This window comes from Dendrobates tinctorius, unplaced genomic scaffold, assembly GCF_039654945.1.
Source record: "Dendrobates tinctorius isolate UK_male_01 unplaced genomic scaffold, ASM3965494v1 ptg000060l, whole genome shotgun sequence".
NCBI lineage: Eukaryota > Metazoa > Chordata > Amphibia > Anura > Dendrobatidae > Dendrobates > Dendrobates tinctorius.
Window position 1 is genome coordinate 49,867,779 of NW_027361728.1, and position 22,916 is coordinate 49,890,694.

Below are 22,916 nucleotides of genomic sequence, written 5' to 3' on the forward strand. Positions count from 1 at the left end.
TCATTCAAACTACTCTATCTGGCCGCTATCTACAGTAAAGAAAACAATTTATTTTACTATGGTATTATAAAATGTTGCCCTAAACCTTTTATGATGTCAATAATCCTCTTCCTGAGCTTTATGTAAATTGACACTTATGACTCATCGAGGTTTTCTAGGCATATTAAAAGTGTGAAATTCAGGAATCAAGAGTGAAAGGAAATCTGTCATTAGGATCAACCCTACTAAGTCATCTATATGGTCATGCACGTCATGTGAAGCTGAATAAAATTATAAATTCATATCTGCTATTTGATGACATATGCCAGAGAAATCCATGTTTTTTTAATATGTAAATTAACTGTTCAGCTCTAAGGGCCGGACACTGATCTGCATGAGAATCTGCCTCCAGGGCTTATTATAAATGAAAGGGGAAGCTACTATGTGAGACATGTAACTAACACATGACAGAGCTGAACTTTGACTCATAGCGAAACAGTTAGCAGCTGTAGCTCTCATAGCTCTGCTGTATTGTAACAATATTGCAATCCTGGCCGCCTATGAGATGGAAGCTGAAGCTGAGAGGAACCAGCAGATGTGTCAGGTATAATCACACACATCTCTGCAGTTAGATCAGGAGAGCAGAAAGGAGAGCAGAAATCAGCCATTACACATCAAACTGGTAAAGCTTCTTCTTCCATCTCACACTCTAACAGGATTAGTACTCAACAGCTCATCTACATGAGAAAATATGGATATCTCTGGAATAAGACATCAGATCGCAGATATCAATGTATTATTTTGATTAGCTTCCTATGACCTAAATGTCCTAATAGACAGCTTAGGATATCAAATCCTACTGGCAGATGCCCTTTAAATCCTGTATCTATCTAGTTAATAGTCACTGCCACTGCTGTTAATTAGCCAGCCTTTTTAATTTCAATTGTATCATATACAGTTTTAGGTTTACTGGATCCAGTAAGCAAAAAATGGATCTATTACAAATGAAATAAAAACTGATTTACGGTTCAGTTTTCCATAGACTTCAATGTTAAAAAATCCAAAAGGACTAAAATGTTGTGTCTGAACAACTTTTCAACCTATGGATTCCTGCTGGATCCATTCAAACTGATCACTACTGAATGTATGAACATAGCCTTAGTAATATTAGGCTGGATTCCTGCATTTGGTTTTGGTTTTAAGAGTGGATCTAAAGGAAGAGGGCATTTGTTACCCCTTCTGTTTTATTTTCATTAATTTTCCTATTAGTTTTGGCTAACAAATACTGCTCCAAAATGTAGGGCAAAAAACAAACAAACATCTAAATCCTGGTTAGGGATTCTAGGGAAGATTTATCCCTGTTTAGAAATTCATGGCCCAATTCATCAAAGCTTTTTCTGGCGGAAATGTAGAGTAAAGCTTTGAGAAGTTGAAAAATTTTGTGCAACACAAGACTACACTAGAGTTTTGCAATTTGTAAAGTTCTCACTCCATTTTCACCCAGCTTCATCAAATTGAGGGTAGTTGGAGAGACAGGAATGGCAACCTCTGCTTGTCAAATTCATGATGAGATGACATTCCTTAAACCATAACTCTTACTTCAGTCCATGACCAGAGTAAGATAAGGTACACAGAGGTGTATGCCACTTGTTAGTTGCTCCTTGCATCATTATGAAGCATGATAGTGCTATGCAACACTCACAACACTTAACCATCAATCTCTAGTGAAATTTTGGGAAATTGTTAGTCATTTGGACTTTAACATCTAAGTCCTTAATATAGTTTTCATCTATTTTATGTCGGAAATTCTGAATTCTCAGTTATGAATGATTTGTCTGCAGGATTCACCGCTGATCTGAAAAGAATTAATTTTCCTACTTTGGTTGGAGATGACATAGAAGATTTGCTTCTGACTGCTGAAATACAATCCAAAAATCGATTTCGGTTTAAGGTATGTTGAAATTTAAAATGTAAAGAGAAATTAAAATTGAAAAAAAACACTGCCTCAAGGATAACATTTTTCAAAGTGGAAGCCATATGTTCAAGAGATAAGAAATAAGGGTTAAGGATACTGCAATCTGAACAGTTCATTGGTGGCTTCTCTGTTAACTAATTATGCATTATGGTAAGTATGAGTATACATAGATTTTGTAAATGCAAAACTGTTCAACATTTTTAAATTAAAAAAGCTTCTTTTAGCCCAAAAGATACTTCCATTTAAGTAAAAATACTGGAAAAAGAGCTTTAGTTGGTTTAACTGCAAAACTATAGCAAAACTTGAGTTTCTTAACATTATCTTCATATTTTCTTTCCTATAGATCACAGATGCTAAAAAGGAAAGATTTGAAGTTCCCCATGAACATGTAAAAAGTTTTACAGGAACAGCAGAACCAAATCCAAATTACAAAGTTGATTTGATACAGAAAGCTTTTGGAATTCAAGTTTCAAGAAAATCACCAACGAACAGAGTCCTGTGAGCAACAGTTTATTTTATAATTTATGCATATATACCTTCATAAATTTATAAAATGACAGATAATAGTGTGCAAATGATGTGTTTGTTCAGTGCTAGATAACCCATTTTTATAAACTATGCTGCCTGGAATAAGCTGAATAGGAGAGTTTTTGCTAACAACTTGATAATTGCTGATACAAAGTTTTCATGATTTTTGTACTGATTTTTCTTTGTAATTTTATAATGTTGATAATCAGTCACTTTAACTTTACAAATGGCAATTACTCTAAAACCACACCTGGATATACAATAGTTCTTATATCAGCTGTTGGGAGGATAGGCTTCAGAAAAGCTATCATAAAGAAAACAAGTATCACATTAAAGGGGTTTGTTCACTACTCAAACAACCCATTTTTAATCACTATATTTGATCCATGGGAAATATCAGCAGCTATACTCACCTCCAGAGTGGATGCCATTCTAGCGATATTGGCACCAGCTCTCTCAGTGCTCACGTCACAGGAGTCTTGTGGCCAATAAGCACCTGCTTCAATCCCAATTTCCTTTGACATAGCTGACATCCAGAGGAAGACAGAGAGTATAAGCAAATCTCAAATCTTCCTAGTGTAAGATTCGTTTCCATGAAATGTGAGTGAAGCAGTCACTGGTTGTTATGTCATGCAAGACCTGCAGCCAATGTCAAGTGAGCCCTGGGAGAAAAGGTACCGCTGTCACAGGAACAGCACTGATATTGGAGGTGAGTATAGCCATTATTTTTTCCATGGGGAAAATATAGTGGTCTCGAAGGGGTTATTTCAGTAGTTGACAACTCCTCAACTCCTTTTAATTTGTGGTATTCCATTTGGAATCTCAGAAGTTCAGAAATGCAATAAATGAATAAATAAATACATTTCAAATATTATATTTATGATTTTTAGGATTTCAAAAGGCAAAAAATGTTGTCCTAACAAGATGCCCATTGGTCACATACGCTAATAAGACCTATAAACATTATAGAGAAGTGTCTTTAGCAGGGATGAGCAAATAAATTTATGTGGAATTTATTATTACTCCAATTTGACAAAAATCCTCATATACCAAAATGTGGATTTCTTGTAATTGATTTCCACATGGATTCAGCAATTAGAGGCTGCTGGCTGCTATTTTTCTGGACCATAAAAGAAAATTTGAAGAACAAAAAAGAATCTTATACTCACCTTTTAGTCTCCTTTGCTCCTCACCACCAACCATCCTATCTTCACTGGTACTCTCTGCCGCAACACATCAGACTCTCACCATCAACGGAAACCTTCAAGAAGAACCTGAAGACCCACCTGTTCCGACAAGCCTACAGCCTGCAATGATCCTTGGTCTACTGAACCACCGCACGACCTGCTCTACCCTCTCCTACTGTATCCTCACCCAACCCTGTAGACTGTGAGCCCTCGTGGGCAGGGTCCTCTCTCCTTATGTACTTGTGTGTGCGTTGTCTTACACATGTTTATTATACTTGTCTATATTTCCCCTTTTCACATGTAAAGCACGATGGAATAAATAGCACTATATAAATGCATAATAATAATAATAATAATAATAATAATAATAATAATACTTTAGATACTTTATATTTGCATCATTAGCCTACTTCTGGATTTATTAGGTAAAGGAGAGTTCTGTGCATGTACACACAAAGGTCAAGACATATGACATCACGGTATGTGCCACAATCTTTGCATCAGAATGCATAGAACCCTCCTGGGCTGGAAAACCCATGGACTTCACTGTTGCTGACCCCAGTCAGAAGATGTGACGACACTGACGAGTACTGGACTGGTGACAGTGAGAGGATGAGGGGCTGAATAGTTTAGAGACTACATGATCTTAAAGAGTTTCATTATTTTTTACATATTACGTTTATTTTGCTCTGGGGTCTAGAGAGAGAATAACTGAGAATAACTTCTCCACAAATCAAATTTCCCAGAAAAAAAAGCGCAAACAGGCGAATTCTAATTTTGCTTTATCCACTCATTTTAAGTCCTTAGCAACTTGTAACGTCTGACACTTTGGCTGCTTTGTTCTTTGTACTGCAATTTTTACAAAAAAGGAATCTCATCTACTTGGCAGCCATGTAAAAGTAAACTTCCCCTACTGAGTATTAGTTTCTTCAGAGCAGCTTTCTTATGTGAAGAGTAGTCTATGATGGGTTAACCCCTTTAAATATGCATAAATGTTTTTCTTCCAGTATCATATACTATAGTTCTTGAAGTTACGGTATCATCCCATACTTTTTATGCAAGTAGAATAACATATTTATTGTTCTTCCAGATTTGATACTACAATAGGGCCACTCATTTATGCTGACCAGTTCTTACAATTGTCCATTAAACTGCCTAGCAGCAATATTTATGGATTAGGCGAACATGTTCACAGACAATATAAGCATAATTTGGATATCTGGAAAACGTGGCCTATATTTACCAGAGATTGGTTTCCCAATGGAGTAAGTGCTTATTATTATAATCCCTCATTTAATGATTACAGGCTCATTATACCTCATGTTTACAGTATCTTGCTTTTACATGTAAGCTTGAATATAGTAATTATAAGTGAAGCAATGTACAAGAGCAACTCTACAAAAGCGCAGATTTCAGGAGGTAATTATAAACAAAAGTCTTAGAAAGGCTTACTGTACATTAAAGCTTGTCAAACTAATATAGGGTAAATTATATTTCTCAAATTTTTACATATTGAAATAAATACCCCCGCCTGGAGAAATAATTCTTTTAGTATAAATAATTAAAGGAATTGTATCATGAGGTTTAAGCAATGATAAAAATAAAATGCACTCAAATGCAAGTTCAATAATTAACCGCTCCCATGCTATGAAAGTGATAACAAGGGGGAATTGCTGGTATTTAATCATCAAATTGTCTCCTCACGCTCTTAATAGTTTTTGGTGACAATAACAGTTTTTTTAACTTATACCCTTCTACCCAAAAGTGCCTTACATGACTGTGGGAAATAGCTTTTTACAGGACTCTAGTGTACCTTTGTGCAAAGGAGTCACAACCTGAGTCAATAAAAATATATGAAGGGGGGCAATGTATTCAGCGTTCTTAATATGTTTACGTCAACCTTGGCAGTTTAAAAAAAATCCAAGTAAAATAAAGATCTGTGCACAATTCAATGCAAAAATATTCATTGTTTCATAGTTTTTAAGGTTGAAGGTAAACATAAGTTCATGTTGAACCTAAAACCTTACATGTTGATCCAAGTAAGTCAAAACCAGATAGAGCAGACATTAATAGCTCCATATTAAGGGAAAATTCCTGCCTGACTCCACACATCCTAATCAGACTAGTTTCCTGGATCAATAGTCTAGAACAGGGGTCCCCAATCTATAGCTCGGGAGCCACATTTGGCTCATGGGTTCATGATGGGTGGCTCATGACTGTCTGCCAGCTTGGTGCATGACCACCAGGTCTAGCACACAACTATGAAGAGCAAGTCTTCAGATGGTGACTTTTATGAGTAGCCCAGCACCGAAAAGCAGATCTGGATGCACATATACTGGCAGTGAGGGTTCAGAGATAATTTAAGTCTGCAAGATGGACATAGGGTAATACTGCCAGTTAGAAGAAGTGATTGAAGCAGGATGGGACAGTGTGGAGGGAGTGTTTGTTGAAGGTGGGTAAGGTGGGAACCTGTGTATTTTGGCATACTGCTTCATTGTGATTTCTGTGGAAATGCTTTGGCTGTAGTTATACTGGTAAGGGGGGCTTTGTGTGTCTGACGGGGGCTGGATGTGGCTCGCGAACCTCTCTCTGAACTGAATGTGGCTCGCGACCCTCTTTCAGAGCTGAATGTGGCTTTCAAAGTCAGAAAGGTTGGGGACCACTACTCTAGAGTACTTGATGTACTGTATCAAGTAGAGAGCAAATATGTCTAACAAGACAGTGAATTGCACCAAATTTATGATACCACTTATTGCATTTTTTTGTCTCCTAATGTCATGCATCATATGATACTAATTATTTCCCCAAATGTATGTAGATCAATTTATTATATAATATATTATTCTGCTTTTTTGTAGGATGGATATAACTTATATGGTGCACAGACTTTTTTCCTGTGTTTGGAGGATAATACGGGAGCATCATTTGGTGTATTTTTAATGAACAGCAATGCAATGGGCAAGTAATATTTTATGCTACACGGGGATGTCTGGTCACAGTATACTTGATAAACTATTGAATGGAGCTGTGCAGTGCAGCTCTTGAGATCACTCCATTCATGCAGTGCACCCATCTGTTGTACATGTAGATCTCACAAAGTAAAACATGGGCAGGATGGGTCCTCCAGGCACTGTGGGCACTGACACTTGCCAAGGCTTTTTGGGTGCTGGCAAGCCTTGGTCTATGTAATATTTGGACATGTCAGGATTGACAGAAAAAGAGCAGCTGTTATATATAAGTTGGTTTTATGGCTTTTTTAACACAATAAAATACATTTAAATTTGTATTTTTACTTATGCATCTAAATGTGATTATAACCATTCTTCCAATGGCATTCATGTTCCATTTTACATTACAGATGTGATTACTCAGCCCGCACCAGCAATAACATATAGAACCATCGGAGGAATCCTGGACTTTTATGTGTTTGTTGGAAATAATCCAGAAGAAGTTGTTATGGAGTATCTGGAGGTACGCATCACTTTTGATTAACAAAAAAAAAACAAAGAAAAGTTTTGTTATAAAGGATATAACAATTTTATAACATGATTTGTTATTCACAAGATAAGCCAAATATGTCTAAATACTTTAATGTTATTTTACTGTAATCATATTTACTATTATGGGCATCTTTTAGTTATTATGCATGTCCAGATATCAGAAGACACAGTGTAGTTGGATGGATGATGACCTGAGAAATGCAATAATAATTGTATGAGTCAAATCATATGTAACTTGTATACTTAATTTTCTCTCTCGTTATCTATTTTTTAGCTTATTGGAAGACCATACATGCCAGCATATTGGACTCTTGGGTTTCATCTTAGCCGATGGGGCTACAAGTCACTTGATGAAGTAATAGAGGTGGTTGAAAGAAACAGAGCTATTGGCATTCCATATGTAAGTAGAACTTAAAGCATAGATAAGCTTTTCTTCTTAATAATATTTTTGTCTAGCATGGAAACATATTAAACTTTACAAATCATGTTAGGAGATTGCAAGCCCATGTTTTTCCAAGGCCTATTTACTTGCCTATAATTGCAATGATATAATTTGGGGGTACTGATGCGGGCAGTGAAAGGATCTAACCCTGGGAACAAGAAAGCCTGCTGCTGCAGATTGTTTTGAGAAGGACAACATGCATAGTAGGAGACACGTTCTGAGTTGACCATCAGAAAACAGAGACTGCATTGATAATTACAGACCTGCATTATTAATATAGTCTCTTAGGTATGATGGGATGGAGGATCTGTGGTGGCATTATTACCACGAGTAGAAGTCTGTCATTCTGTGGGAGTCTGGTGGGAATGAAGAGGTAAGGGACTGGGGAGCATCATATCCATTATCAGCGAGTCAGAGAGAGGTGAACAGCTTAAACAAGACTATCTATACAGCTTTATGGTATTACAAATGAGACTGTGTATGGCCTAGACTATGAAGCACTGGAGCAGTAGCTGTAGCTCCATAGAAAGGGGGCTCTAATCCAATTAGCTACATCTTCATTTTTGGTGACTCTTGTGAACCTGTAAAACTTTCCCCTCTCTACACAAACATTACAGTATTAATAACTACTGTTAATATCTCATGGATTATATCATTTTTGTAAACTTTTTGTAGATGTAGAAGGGAGGGCACATTGCTTTTCCTGGAGGCACTCTTACTGCTAGCATGGTCTTTTGATACTTTTGGATAACTATTTTGTCCTTTATTGCTGTGTTTGTCGGTGATAAGATTATTTTTTGCTGTACTGTGATATTTGATGCAGATAGAGCGGTATGTTCTGCTGCAATGTGCCATTTGGCATTTTTGGTGAAGAATTTTGTGCTCAACAGTGGTGTTGGACATTGCTGGTGCTGTATTTTGTGCTGCATTGTGTTATTTGATATTTTGTGTATATTTTGCTTTTGTTTTCTTGCTTCCAGAGCACTTATAGAATGCAATAAAATTAAATTTCTCTTTAGTGCATTATTTTGACATATTAGGAAAGCTGACAGAAATTGAAAATTTACCACAAAACGACTTTTACTTTTTTTTTTACAATATGGTGGTTATTAAATGGGGGCAGATGGGGTTTGACTGATTTCTAATCAGTCAGCCCTGAGAATAAGTTTTTATATATTGACTTATGTAGATATTTGAAAGCATTTATTTTTAACTGTATTTTCTTCATTTCAGGATGTTCAATTCACTGATATTGACTACATGGAAAATAGAAAAGATTTCACATATGACCGTGACAAGTTTGCAGGTCTTCCAAACTTTGCTCAAAATATGCATGCCAATGGTCAAAAATATATTATCATATTGGTAAGTTTAAATGGAATGTTTAACTTACTTTAATAAAAATAAAAAAAGCCTGATTATTCTGTTGCTATGGAAATATAGACAACTACAGGGAGTTTTAATTTCATGCAGTGTCTTGCATCAGCATCTAAATTGTTTCAAGTTACAGTAAGTCATTCAGTTTTCATAGATCTATATATATAAAAATGAGTGCATGTGTGTGTATCAAGCCCTGCCCCTCATTATGATATCATAATGGTTGCCATGGTGACAATAATGTCATAATAGGTTGCAGTGGACATGGTTATGTCATAATGGTTGCCATGGTGATGATGATGTCATAATAAGTTGCAATGGAGACAGTTAAGTCATAATGGTTGCCATGGTGATGATGTCATATTGGGTATATGTGCACGGGACTATGGGATGGCGGATGTATGATGGGTATATGGGCACGGGACTATGGGATGGAGGTTAATCATTATAATTTGTTATAACAAACCACAGTTAGTCACTATGCCCTCAGCTAGTTTATTATAAAAATGCTGTTACTTAAAGGGAATCTGACACCCTTTTTTTGGCTTGCAGCTGCCGGCATAGACATCGGGGGCTTATCTACAACATTCTGTAATGCTGTAGATAAGCCCCCGATTTAACCTGAAAGAGATGAAAAACACATTATATTATACTCACCGAGGTGGGCGGTCTGGTCCGATGGGTGTTGCGTTCCGGTCTGACGCCACCCATCTTCATGCGATGACGTCCTCTTCTCCCGTCCTGTAATGGCTCCGGCATAAGCGCACTGCTCTGTCCTGTTGAGGGCAGAGCAGAGTCCTGCAGTGTGCAGGCGTCGGGAGAGGTCTGGCGCCTGCGCACTGCAGAATTCTGCTTTGCCCTCAACAGGGCAGAGCAATGTGCGCTTATGCCGGAGCCATTACAGGACGGGAGAAGAGGACGTCATCGCATGAAGACGGGAGGCGTCAGACCGCACCGCAACACCCATCGGACCGGACCGTCCACCTCGGTGAGTATAATATAACGTGTTTTTCTTCTCTTTCAGGTTACATCGGGGGATTATCTACAGCATTACAGAATGCTGTAGATAAGCCCCCGATGTCTATGCCAGCAGCCAATAGGGCAAAAAAAGGGTGACAGATTCCCTTTAAAGATTGCCATAGTGAAATGTATTTCTTTGTCTGTACTGGGTTTTTAAACAACTTGTCATAAAATATTGTATTCTGTTGTTACAGGATCCTGCTATCTCCAATGAAAATCTGTTGAACGATATTCCATATGGAGCCTATGTAAGAGGTCAAGACCTTGGTGTGTGGGTTAATGAATCTGATGGCCGAACTCCTCTTATTGGAGAGGTAAATTATTTGTTCAAAATATTATGCTGTTAATAATTACTTATATTATCATATCTAACTTTTATTCAACATGCAAAAAAATCAAGGGTGTAATTCTAAATTATTGAAATTAAGTGAAATAATGCAAAATGTTACCTTATGACTGATGTTGTCTTCTAATCATTTTTATTCTAGAAATGAGATACACCTTTAGCTGTATAGATCAAAGTAAAGGGGACCTACAGTGTAATGGATCAACTGTCCCCTGACTTGTAACATTACAATTAAAAAGTTAATATCTAACCACTATTGCTTGTGAAACATAGCAATAAAGTGTTAAATTCTCACAGTTTCACATTACAAATTAGCTAATGCATGTCCTCCTGTTTCTACAGTTTGTACATATGGTTACATTTTATAGATGTGCCCACCATTACCTTTTCTAATATCGAGCCAAGTTAATCAATTTGGGGCTAAGAACGGACAGGCAGGTAGTTACTAATTACCTGTCTATTCTTCCTGGTGCCAGCTCAGAGCGATCACAGACCTTTTATGCCAGCGGGAAGCCAGCTGTCAATCAGCATAAGATAGGCAATCGTGCCCTAACCCACAATGCAGGGTGGAAAAGAAGCAGCTGCTCTGTCAACGTTACATCACCGGAAGCCACAGGATCACTAGCAGAAGCGAACTGTGACTTCTACGAGCCAGCAGATATCGACACTGGGTACAACATGCAGGTAGTTAGCAACTACCTGCCTGGGAGTCCTTAGCCCCATAAGAGAAAAATGAGATAGTCCCAGATAATCCTTTTAAGAAAGATGCATCTCTACATCCAATATGTTATGGCACACAACTGAGTCTCCCAAAGCTATACAAAGTTTGTATGTATTAATTGATCTCATGGATGAATTTGTGACTTCTAAACAAAAGTCATTATTTTATTTGTCAGCAAATCCCTTGAGCAGTCTCTCAATACTCTGTGCCGGTCATCTATGACCTTTAACTTTTTACTCCCTTACATCTTTATACTGTAGTAGCCCATCTTTTAGCTCTGTTACTGCTTAGTAGCTAATTATTTCACCAAGTACTTCATTCATTGAGGACAGTCACTTTTGTGAAATACATAGTTAGATGGTTTCTCACATAGCTTATGTTATGGCAAATTACATTACTTTCACTTAGCCCCTGAAGGAAGAAGCATTTAATATTCTAATACAAGGAAGCAAAATTGTCTTTATTATTTTGAGTCCTATTGTGTGAGGAACTGAAATTGGAATTGACCATCTTGGAAAAGTGAACATAAAGATGACTATATTAACATGTATGAAATATAGGAGTAGCCAATACATTGAAATGGCTATATGATATAGGCAAAAGTACAAGGAAAATTGCAACCATATGGAAAAAATCCAATTTGGAAAGTCAATAAAGGAAAAGATTTTTTTCAGTTACAGTTTTCAAATTTTGGAATACTCTACAGCAAAAGACAGTTACAACACATACAAAGATGACATTTACAAAAGCGTCTGAATATCTAATAATAAAGGGAGCTTTACATATTTTTGCGCAGAACCACATCTATCAACATTAAATCATTAATTTGCATGCAGTAGAACCTATTTGAATGACAAGACTGGGTTGCATCAATTACGGGCTGGTGGAAAGCACCAAATAATAAGAAGATGGTAATAAGGTGCGTTCATAGCCCGTGGTCTACCGTGCAGAGATGTTAACTGCTGCTCGGTAATGGCGGACACAAATGGCGGTATCACACTGAACACACAAGGGTTAAATGCCACCCAGTGTGTAGTAGCAATGGGCTATGGACCAGCAGAACACAGATGCTGTACCCTGTTGACTGTCACAGAGCACAACTGAGTCAGCATTAGTGTACGGTCACAACACTCTGCCCCAAGGACGCAGAGTAAGAGCCTCTCTAGACCCACTAAGCGCCCGGCATTGCACCTGCGAATGCCACTAATAGATGCTGGCTACTGTGGAGTGCAGATCAAGTGCAGAGTGGTGTACAGGCAAAGCCACTACTTGGCACTGAAGCTAGTCCCTGACTCTGCCTCCTACCTGCACTAACAGCCTAGGCACTAACTAGCAAGGCTGAACAACACATGCGCACCAAGGGTAGGGGTTTCATAATGAGTCATTCACCAGAGACATTCATACGTCCATGCAACACTCACTCCACATGGGCTATACCAGCGCACAGCCATGCGGCCTTGCAATCCTTTTATAACCGCAGCCTTCCAGGACCTTGCTGATGGCCCAATTCGAGCGGCTTGAGGAACTGAGCATGTGACCTCCGACCACCAATGAGCAGTCATCTCATGGGCATGCTCAGATGGAGAAAAATGGGACTTAGTCCCATGAGCTTCTGCTCGCCGCTGACTAATGCTGGTTGCTTTAGCTGAACCTGGGGCGGCAGCAGCAACCAGACGCATAGCATTAGCCTGAGCAAGATGCTGGGACCGACGTCTCTGCTGAGCAGGAACCTCTGCAGCTGAAGAAGAATGGGAGACAACAGAGGACATGGCTTGAGATTCCCCCTTTGCAGCAGCGGGATCTCGACGCCTAACCCATCATGGTCACACCTTGGACTGACTGATGTCTATAACTCTAATCTATATATATACAGTGGGGCAAAAAAGTATTTAGTCAGTCAGCAATAGTGCAAGTTCCACCACTTAAAAAGATGAGAGGCGTCTGTAATTTACATCATAGGTAGACCTCAACTATGGGAGACAAACTGAGAAAAAAAATCCAGAAAATCACATTGTCTGTTTTTTTTTCATTTTATTTGCATATTATGGTGGAAAATAAGTATTTGGTCAGAAACAAAATTTCATCTCAATACTTTGTGATATATCCTTTGTTGGCAATGACAGAGGTCAAACGTTTTCTGTAAGTCTTCACAAGGTTGCCACACACTGTTGTTGGTATGTTGGCCCATTCCTCCATGCAGATCTCCTCTAGAGCAGTGATGTTTTTGGCTTTTCGCTTGGCAACACGGACTTTCAACTCCCTCCAAAGGTTTTCTATAGGGTTGAGATCTGGAGACTGGCTAGGCCACTCCAGGACCTTGAAATGCTTCTTACGAAGCCACTCCTTTGTTGCCCTGGCGGTGTGCTTTGGATCATTGTCATGTTGAAAGACCCAGCCATGTTTCATCTTCAATGCCATTGCTGATGGAAGGAGGTTTGCACTCAAAATCTCACGATACATTGCCCCATTCATTCTTTCATGTACCCGGATCAGTCGTCCTGGCCCCTTTGCAGAGAAACAGCCCCAAAGCATGATGTTTCCACCACTATGCTTTACAGTAGGTATGGTGTTTGATGGATGCAACTCAGTATTCTTTTTCCTCCAAACACGACAAGTTGTGTTTCTACCAAACAGTTCCAGTTTGGTTTCATCAGACCATAGGACATTCTCCCAAAACTCCTCTGGATCATCCAAATGCTCTCTAGCAAACTTCAGACGGGCCCGGACATGTACAGGCTTAAGCAGTGGGACACATCTGGCACTGCAGGATCTGAGTCCATGGTGGCGTAGTGTGTTACTTATGGTAGGCCTTGTTACATTGGTCCCAGCTCTCTGCAGTTCATTCACTAGGTCCCCCCGCGTGGTTCTGGGATTTTTGCTCACCGTTCTTGTGATCATTCTGACCCGACGGGGTGGGATTTTGCGTGAAGCACCAGATCGAGGGAGATTATCAGTGGTCTTGTATGTCTTCCATTTTCTAATTATTGCTCCCACAGTTGATTTCTTCACTCCAAGCTGGTTGGCTATTGCAGATTCAGTCTTCCCAGCCTGGTGCAGGGCTACAATTTTGTTTCTGGTGTCCTTTGACAGCTCTTTGGTCTTCACCATAGTGGAGTTTGGAGTCAGACTGTTTGAGGGTGTGCACAGGTGTCTTTTTATACTGATAACAAGTTTAAACAGGTGCCATTACTACAGGTAATGAGTGGAGGAAAGAGGAGACTCTTAAAGAAGAAGTTACAGGTCTGTGAGAGCCAGAAATCTTGATTGCTTGTTTCTGACCAAATACTTATTTTCCACCATAATATGCAAATAAAATGAAAAAAAACAGACAATGTGATTTTCTGGATTTTTTTTTCTCAGTTTGTCTCCCATAGTTGAGGTCTACCTATGATGTAAATTACAGACGCCTCTCATCTTTTTAAGTGGTGGAACTTTCACTATTGCTGACTGACTAAATACTTTTTTGCCCCACTGTATATATAAATATATATATATATACATATATATATATATATATACTACTTATATATATACATACACGTGTCTGATCTAAAGGCAGAGGGGCTGTCAGCCGGCTCCGGAACGCTGTGATCATGTTTGATCGCAGTGTTCTGGGGGTTAAAGTGCCGGGAGCGGTCCATGACTGCTCCTGGCACTTACTGCCGGGTGTCAGCTGCGCGAATCAGCTGTCGCCTGGCCGCGATCAGCAGTGCTCCCCCCGTGAGCGTAGCTGATCGCCTTTGACGTACTATTCTATCCATGGGAATTAAGTCCCAGGGCACATGCACAGAATAGTATGTCTAATGTCAGAGGGGTTAAGGACACTCAATTGCCACAATTATTTTTAGTACCAAATACATTTTGCTTAGGTGAAGCAAAAATATTCCCAAAGGTGTCCACATCTTTTAGGAATTTCAAAGGAGATTGCAGAACAAGTAATCTCATGAAAATGATTTCAAATATTAAAGCACATGTAAATATATTATATTTTCTGGCTAACATGGCACCACATTTTTTACTGTACATACAAGTAATAAAGCATTAAATGTACTGTGCAACTGTTTTTTGCATTTCAGGTTTGGCCTGGAGTTACCGTGTTTCCTGACTATACCAATGAGCAGTGCACTAAGTGGTGGATCAATGAATGCCTGGAATTTTACAAGCAGGTCAATTATGATGGAATATGGGTTGTAAGTAAAATATTTTGATATTAAAACTGACATATTTTGAGTAGATGAGCATATTGCTTTATGCAACACTGGTCCACTGTCCAGGTCAGTCCTGTCTGGCTGTGAAAGGGAGCTGTGTAAATTTCCTAAGTTTCCAGAATCCAAAGTGTGGCTTATTATCACTTGAGTTACGCTCAGATGACAACACACCAGGCTGGTAAATCAAATAACGTGTTGGAGAATCTTCTCTGGAATATACACACATGAACAAAATTGTTGGTACTCTTCTGTTAATCCCTTAGTGACAAAGCAATTAGGACCTTCCTGACCAGACCAAATGTTTTAAATCTGACTACTGTCACTTTATGTGATAATAACTTTGGAATGGTTCAATGTATCCAGTGATTCTCATATTGTTTTTCTTCACACATTGTACACATTACACTACTCAGTAGAGACCCATTTTCAATTTTTAACAACAAATAGCTCCACCATGCCACCCCCATGTGCACTGCAACAGGCCCAGGGGTCTGAGCTGACTGTTGCCCATACCAAAAAATGTCCTGCTAGACCTCTTTCTCAAATTATAAGTAACTTCAAGGACCAACTAAAAAGGAGAAACAAATAATTCCTTCTTAAACTCAGTTCCTGAAATTTATATACAGTAATTGAGGTTGAAACACCATGTATGTACATATAAGTTATATTTTACAACCAAGGTATGCAACAGGTTGATTCTGGAAAATCTTTCATCATAAGGTCAGGTATAGTGAGTGATAGGCAATGCTATGTTATATGCCGTAGCAATAAATGAGAAGAAGCCGCCTGCTCCTCTACAACAGTTGCAGACAGACACGGCTCTCAAATCACCAGCTGCACATAAATTGTAAGAGATATAATATGTAGGTCTAGTATAAGCTGCCTGCAGCCATAAGTGTATGAGTAGAAGTTCTGTATCCCAGTCAGTCACATTACATACATACAATAGACAAGAGACAGGGCTGAAAACTGGGCCCATGATGTGTCCTCCTGAGCAAGGTGCAGCAGCACACTAGGAGCCCACTGAATTCCCTGCCACGTGCCGAGTTATTGGTGCCCACTCACCCCCCCTCCATGTGCTGAGTTATTAGTGCCCACTCACTGCCCTGCCATGGGCTGAGTTATCAGTGCCCACTCACTGCCTTGCCATTTGCTGACTTATTAGTGACCATTCACCACACTGCCATGTGCTGAGTTATTAGTGCCCACTCACCACCCCACAATGTGCTGAGTTACTGCCCAAATATTTATTTTATATATGATGAAACATATATGTTAAGGCTCCAGGTAATCCATTCAGGCCTGTGCTAGCCACCATCTTAAGTAATATAAAATAAGCACTTGGTAGGTAACACCAGGCACACATACTGTGTTCCTTCATCTTAAAGCAACATCACTCTTGCTTAAAATCTACACTGCTATACAAAACAAACCTGTAGGAGTTAAAAAGTCCACTGCTCCCAAAGTCATATCCTTCTCCACTTAGTCCTCCGGTGGTTTCTTTTAGGGGCCAATATATTGTAAACTTACCGAAAGTGGTACCCTTTTAAAAATCACACCCATCAAATATTTCAAAACTGATGTTAGAACATTTTTTTTAACCCTTCTGGTGCTACACAGGAATTACTGCAACGTGGAAGTGAAAAAAATGCTTAATTTTTCCTTGAAAATTTTGCTTTAGCCCCAGTTTTTCCACTTTTACAAGGGATAGAATGACAAAATTTACCATAAAAAATTCTTACCAAGTTTCTTCTGAACTCATTTATACCCCACATGTGGTCAGAAACTTCTGTTTTGACAAATGACAGGTCTTGGAATGGAAGGAGCATTATTTGAATTTTGAAACAAGTGAATCTATTCTGGAAACTACCCCCCTTGTAAATCATTTTCCCAAACACTGCATTCTACATAAGCAAAGCTGATAGCATTTATAAAAATCCCATTACTTTGATCTCTGGTCTAATGCATTGCAGTACTCATGTACTGCGCTGCCAAACACCTATCAGTGACTCACTGATAGAGCCTTTGAGACCCTTGCTTATAGCTAAATCTAGCAGGTTATCGTATCCTGGGGTCATCAGATGACCTTAGTGTACAAAGGCAATGATTTGCACCCGAAATTATGATTGTGCATGGTCAATCCTGTTAAAAAGGGTATTTAACCCCTTTTAACCACTGAGATATCGCTGTCGCAATTGACAGTGGTGATTAAGGGGTTAATCAATGACGATATTTTCCAAAACTGGCTGGGGTCGATACTACAGTGTATCAGCTGTCACATGCAGATATTAATGACAGGATTTATGCCTACTGGGAGGTGCTACTCACCCATTCCTCAGCACTATTATGGTATGTTTCCACTGTTCAGAATCGGCAGCGCTTTGGATGCAGCACATGCCCGCTCTTTCCAAAGCGCTGTCGGCTTTGTACCCACAGTGATTCCGCATGTGTTCACTGAACACATGCGGAATCTCCACATCCTGTATATTAGACTTTGTTATTCATCTTGCAGAGGCTGAGTGTCTCTGCAAGATAAGTAGACATGCTGAGGTCTCGTGGTCTATAAATATGCGCCGCATGTCCAGTTGCCACCTGCATCTTTGAACGCATAGTGGAGATGGGATTTCATAAAATCCCCTCCACTATGCTGTAACATCTGGCAGCTGCGGAATGAATGCTGCGTATGTATGCAGCGTCCAATCCGCAGCAAATACTGAAGGTGGAAAATTACCCTTTGAAAGTGTTGCTAAGTGTAGACATGGATTAAAGTTGACTCAACCTCTGTCCTGTGTCCTTCTGTGTACCACATTGAGCATAGAGAAAAGATAGAAGACCAAAGAACTGTCTGAGGACTTGAGAAACCAAATTGTGAGGAAGCATGAGCAATCTCAAGGCTACAAGTCCATCTCCAAAGACCTGAATGTTCCTGTGTCTACCGTGCGCAGTGTCATCAAGAAGTTTAAAGCCAATGGCACTGTGGCTAACCTCCCTAGATGTGGACAGAAAAGAAAAATTGACAAGAGATTTCAATGCAAGATTGTGCAGATGTTGGATAAAGAACCTCGACTAACATCCAAACAAGTTCAAGCTGCCCTGCAGTCCGAGGGTACAACAGTGTCAACCCGTACTATCCGTCTGTGTCTGAATGAAAAGGGACTGTATGGTGGGAGACCGAGGAAGACCCCACTTCTTACCCCGAGACATAAAAAAGCCAGGTTGGAGTTTGCCAAAACTTACCTGAAAAAGCCTAAAACATTTTGGAAGAATGTTCTCTGGTCAGATGAGACAAAAGTAGATCTTTTTGGGCAAAGGCATCAACATAGAGTTTACAGGAGAAAAAAAGAGGCATTCAAAGAAAAAAACACGGTCCCTACAGTCAAACATGGCAGAGGTTCCCTGATGTTTTGGGGTTGCTTTGCTGCCTCTGGCACTGGACTGCTTGACCGTGTGCATGGCATTATGAAGTCTGAAGACTACCAACAAATTTTGCAGCATAATGTAGGGCCCAGTGTGAGAAAGCTGGGTCTCCCTCGGAGGTCATGGATCTTCCAGCAGGACAATGACCCAAAACATGTATAGAAAGAACACCGTGAGCACAACTCAAGATCGTGCTAAGGTTAGGTTCCCAAACTGTTAAAGCAACAAATACAGTCATATGTAAAAGTTTGGGCACCCCTATTAATGTTAACCTTTTTTCTTTATAACAATTTTGTTTTTTGCAACAGGTATTTCAGTTTCATATATCTAATAACTGATGGACTCAGTTATATTTCTGGATTCAAATGAGGTTTATTGTACTAACAGAAAATGTGCAATCTGCATTTAAACAAAATTTGACCGGTGCAAAAGTATGGGCACCCTTATCATTTTCTTGATTTGAACACTCCTAACTACTTTTTACTGACTTCCTGAAGCACTAAATTGGTTTTGTAACCTCATTGATCTTTGAACTTCATAGCAAGGTGTATCAAATCATGAGAAAAGGTATTTAAAGTGGCCACTTGCAAGTAGTTCTCCTATTTGAATCTCCTATGAAGAGTGGCATCATGGGCTCCTCAAAACAACTCTCAAATGATCTGAAAACAAAGATTATTCAACATAGCTTTTCAGGGGAAGGATACAAAAAGTTGTCTCAGAGATTTAACCTGTCAGTTTCCACTGTGAGGAACATAGTAAGGAAATGGAAGAACACAGGTACAGTTCTTGTTAAGCCCAGAAGTGGCAGGCCAAGAAAAATATCAGAAAGGCAGAGAAGAAGAATGGTGAGAACAGTCAAGGACAATCCACAGACCACCTCCAAAGACCTGCAGCATCATCTTGCTGCAGATGGTGTCATTGTGCATCGGTCAACAATACAGCGCATGCATAACGCCTTTTTGTATGACCAAACAACTCAATCTTTGTTTCATCAGTCCACAGGACCTTCTTCCAAAATGTCCTTATTATGTTCCTCACAGTGGAAACTGACAGGTTAAATCTCTGAGACAACTTTTTGTATCCTTCCCCTGAAAAGCTATGTTGAATAATCTTTGTTTTCAGATCATTTGAGAGTTGTTTTGAGGAGCCCATGATGCCACTCTTCATAGGAGAATCAAATAGGAGAACTACTTGCAAGTGGCCACTTTAAATACCTTTTCTCATGATTTGATACACCTGGCTATGAAGTTCAAAGCTCAATGAGGTTACAAAACCAATTTAGTGCTTCAGGAAGTCAGTAAAAAGTAGTTAGGAGTGTTCAAATCAAGAAAATGATAAGGGTGCCCATACTTTTGCACCGGTCAAATTTTGTTTAAATGCAGATTGCACATTTTCTGTTAGTACAATAAACCTCATTTGAATCCAGAAATATAACTGAGTCCATCAGTTATTAGATATATGAAACTGAAATACCTGTTGCAGAAACCAAAATTGTTATAAAGAAAAAAGGTTAACATTAGAGTTGAGCGACTTTTGGTTTTTTAGGGTCGCGTTTCGTTTCGTGAAACCCGACTTTTCCAAAAGTCGGGTCGAGCAAGATCGTCCGATTATAGGGAAAAGTCGGGGTCGTCCCGAAACACGAAACCCAATGTAAGTCAATGGGGAATAAAAGTCGGCAGTGAGAGGAGGACAGGAAACACACCTACAGTGCCCATTTGAATGCCAAAAGCATCAATTCTTCTTACTTAAGCTTGTCAACCTTAATTAACTTCATAATACAAGTTACGCACTGAAAAATGGGGGTTATTTGGCTAAATTTGTGGGGGGGGAGGGCTGGCTGCAGGTTTTCATGTGCCCTGGGCGAAAGAGCGCCCCTTTAACACATACCACAACTCATCATGCTCCGATACGGCAGAGAAATAGCGGTATAGTACAATGAAAAATACCTCACTTTTTACATCTCATGACGAGGCCCATCTATTTCTCCATACAAAATCATTGGTCCCATATAATGTTTGAAACAGTATATGATGAGCTCCACATAATGCTACAGTATATGTTGGTCTCCATGGATGAAGCTCCACTGTCTTATGGGCCCAAATAATGCTCCAAACATAATGGGCCCCATTTCTAATGCTCTAGTGTATAATGGGCCCTGTAAATGCTGCTCCAGTGTCTGATGTCCACCTTTGTAATGTTCCAGTGTATGGTGGGCCCCATCTATCATTCTCCAGAGTATAGTGCTCCCCAAAAATTGCTGTCCCAACATTGAAAACAATCAAATAAGTCTCCTCGCTAGGGAATCCCTGTACTTGTCTGGACAGGTGCTGTAGCTTGCTTAACAGCTCGCCAGCCGTTCTCACGCCCAGTATGGATTGCACGTGATTGCACAAAGGTTAGAAAGGGTACCGTATCCCTGGATAACATGTATGGATAGCGTACACATTCAAAATATATGTCTATACAGCATGAGGCAGGCTCAGACGGTGTTAGGCCCAGTATGGATTGCACGTCATTGCACAAAGGTTAGAAGGGGTACCGTATCCCCGGATAACATGTATGGATAGCGTACACATTCAAAATATATGTCTATACAGCATGAGGCAGGCTCAGACGGTGTTAGGCCCAGTATGGATTGCACGTCATTGCACAAAGGTTAGAAAGGGTACCGTATCCCCGGATAACATGTATGGATAGCGTACACATTCAAAATATATGTCTATACAGCATGAGGCAGGCTCAGACTGTGTTAGGCCCAGTATAGATTGCACATCATTGCACAAAGGTTAGAAAGGGTACCGTATCCCCGGATAACATGTATGGATAGCGTACACATTCAAAATATATGTCTATACAGCATGAGGCAGGCTCAGACGGTGTTAGGCCCAGTATGGATTGCACGTCATTGCACAAAGGTTAGAAAGGGTACCGTATCCCCGGATAACATGTATGGATAGCGTACACATTCAAAATATATGTCTATACAGCATGAGGCAGGCTCAGACGGTGTTAGGCCCAGTATGGATTGCACGTCATTGCACAAAGGTTAGAAAGGGTACCGTATCCCCGGATAACATGTATGGATAGCGTACACATTCAAAATATATGTCTATACAGCATGAGGCAGACTCAGACGGTGTTAGGCCCAGTATGGATTGCACGTCATTGCACAAAGGTTAGAAAGGGTACCGTATCCCCGGATAACATGTATGGATAGCGTACACATTCAAAATATATGTCTATACAGCATGAGGCAGGCTCAGACGGTGTTAGGCCCAGTATGGATTGCACGTCATTGCACAAAGGTTAGAAGGGGTACCGTATCCCCGGATAACATGTATGGATAGCGTACACATTCAAAATATATGTCTATACAGCATGAGGCAGGCTCAGACGGTGTTAGGCCCAGTATGGATTGCACGTCATTGCACAAAGGTTAGAAAGGGTACCGTATCCCCGGATAACATGTATGGATAGCTCACACATTCAAAATATATGTCTATACAGCATGAGGCAGGCTCAGACGGTGTTAGGCCCAGTATGGATTGCACGTCATTGCACAAAGGTTAGAAATGGTACCATATCCCCGGATAACATGTATGGATAGCGTACACATTCAAAATATATGTCTATACAGCATGAGGCAGGTTCAGACGGTGTTAGGCCCAGTATGGATTGCACGTCATTGCACAAAGGTTAGAAAGGGTACCGTATCCCCGGATAACATGTATGGATAGCGTACACATTCAAAATATATGTCTATACAGCATAAGGCAGGCTCAGACGGTGTTAGGCCCAGTATGGATTGCACGTCATTGCACAAAGGTTAGAAAGGGTACCGTATCCCTGGATAACATGTATGGATAGCGTACACATTCAAAATATATGTCTATACAGCATGAGGCAGGCTCAGATGGTGTTAGGCCCAGTATGGATTGCACGTCATTGCACAAAGGTTAGAAAGGGTACCGTATCCCCGGATAACATGTATGGATAGCGTACACATTCAAAATATATGTCTATACAGCATGAGGCAGGCTCAGACGGTGTAAGGCCCAGTATGGATTGCACGTCATTGCACAAAGGTTAGAAAGGGTACCGTATCCCCGGATAACATGTATGGATAGCGTACACATTCAAAATATATTTCTATACAGCATGAGGCAGGCTCAGACGGTGTTAGGCCCAGTATGGATTGCACGTCATTGCACAAAGG

General features: G+C 39.8%; 1 protein-coding gene across 1 annotated transcript in view; it reads left to right on the forward strand.

Moving 5' to 3' along the window:
• Positions 1–22,916, forward strand: part of SI (sucrase-isomaltase) — a 511,413-nt gene that overhangs the window by 171,119 nt on the left and 317,378 nt on the right. Inside the window, exons 6-14 of the mRNA XM_073578947.1 lie at positions 1,821–1,930; positions 2,298–2,452; positions 4,760–4,934; positions 6,528–6,627; positions 7,028–7,140; positions 7,444–7,569; positions 8,845–8,976; positions 10,203–10,322; positions 15,152–15,265. Coding sequence (XP_073435048.1) covers positions 1,821–1,930; positions 2,298–2,452; positions 4,760–4,934; positions 6,528–6,627; positions 7,028–7,140; positions 7,444–7,569; positions 8,845–8,976; positions 10,203–10,322; positions 15,152–15,265 — 1,145 coding nt within the window. The remainder of the gene's footprint in view (positions 1–1,820; positions 1,931–2,297; positions 2,453–4,759; positions 4,935–6,527; positions 6,628–7,027; positions 7,141–7,443; positions 7,570–8,844; positions 8,977–10,202; positions 10,323–15,151; positions 15,266–22,916) is intronic.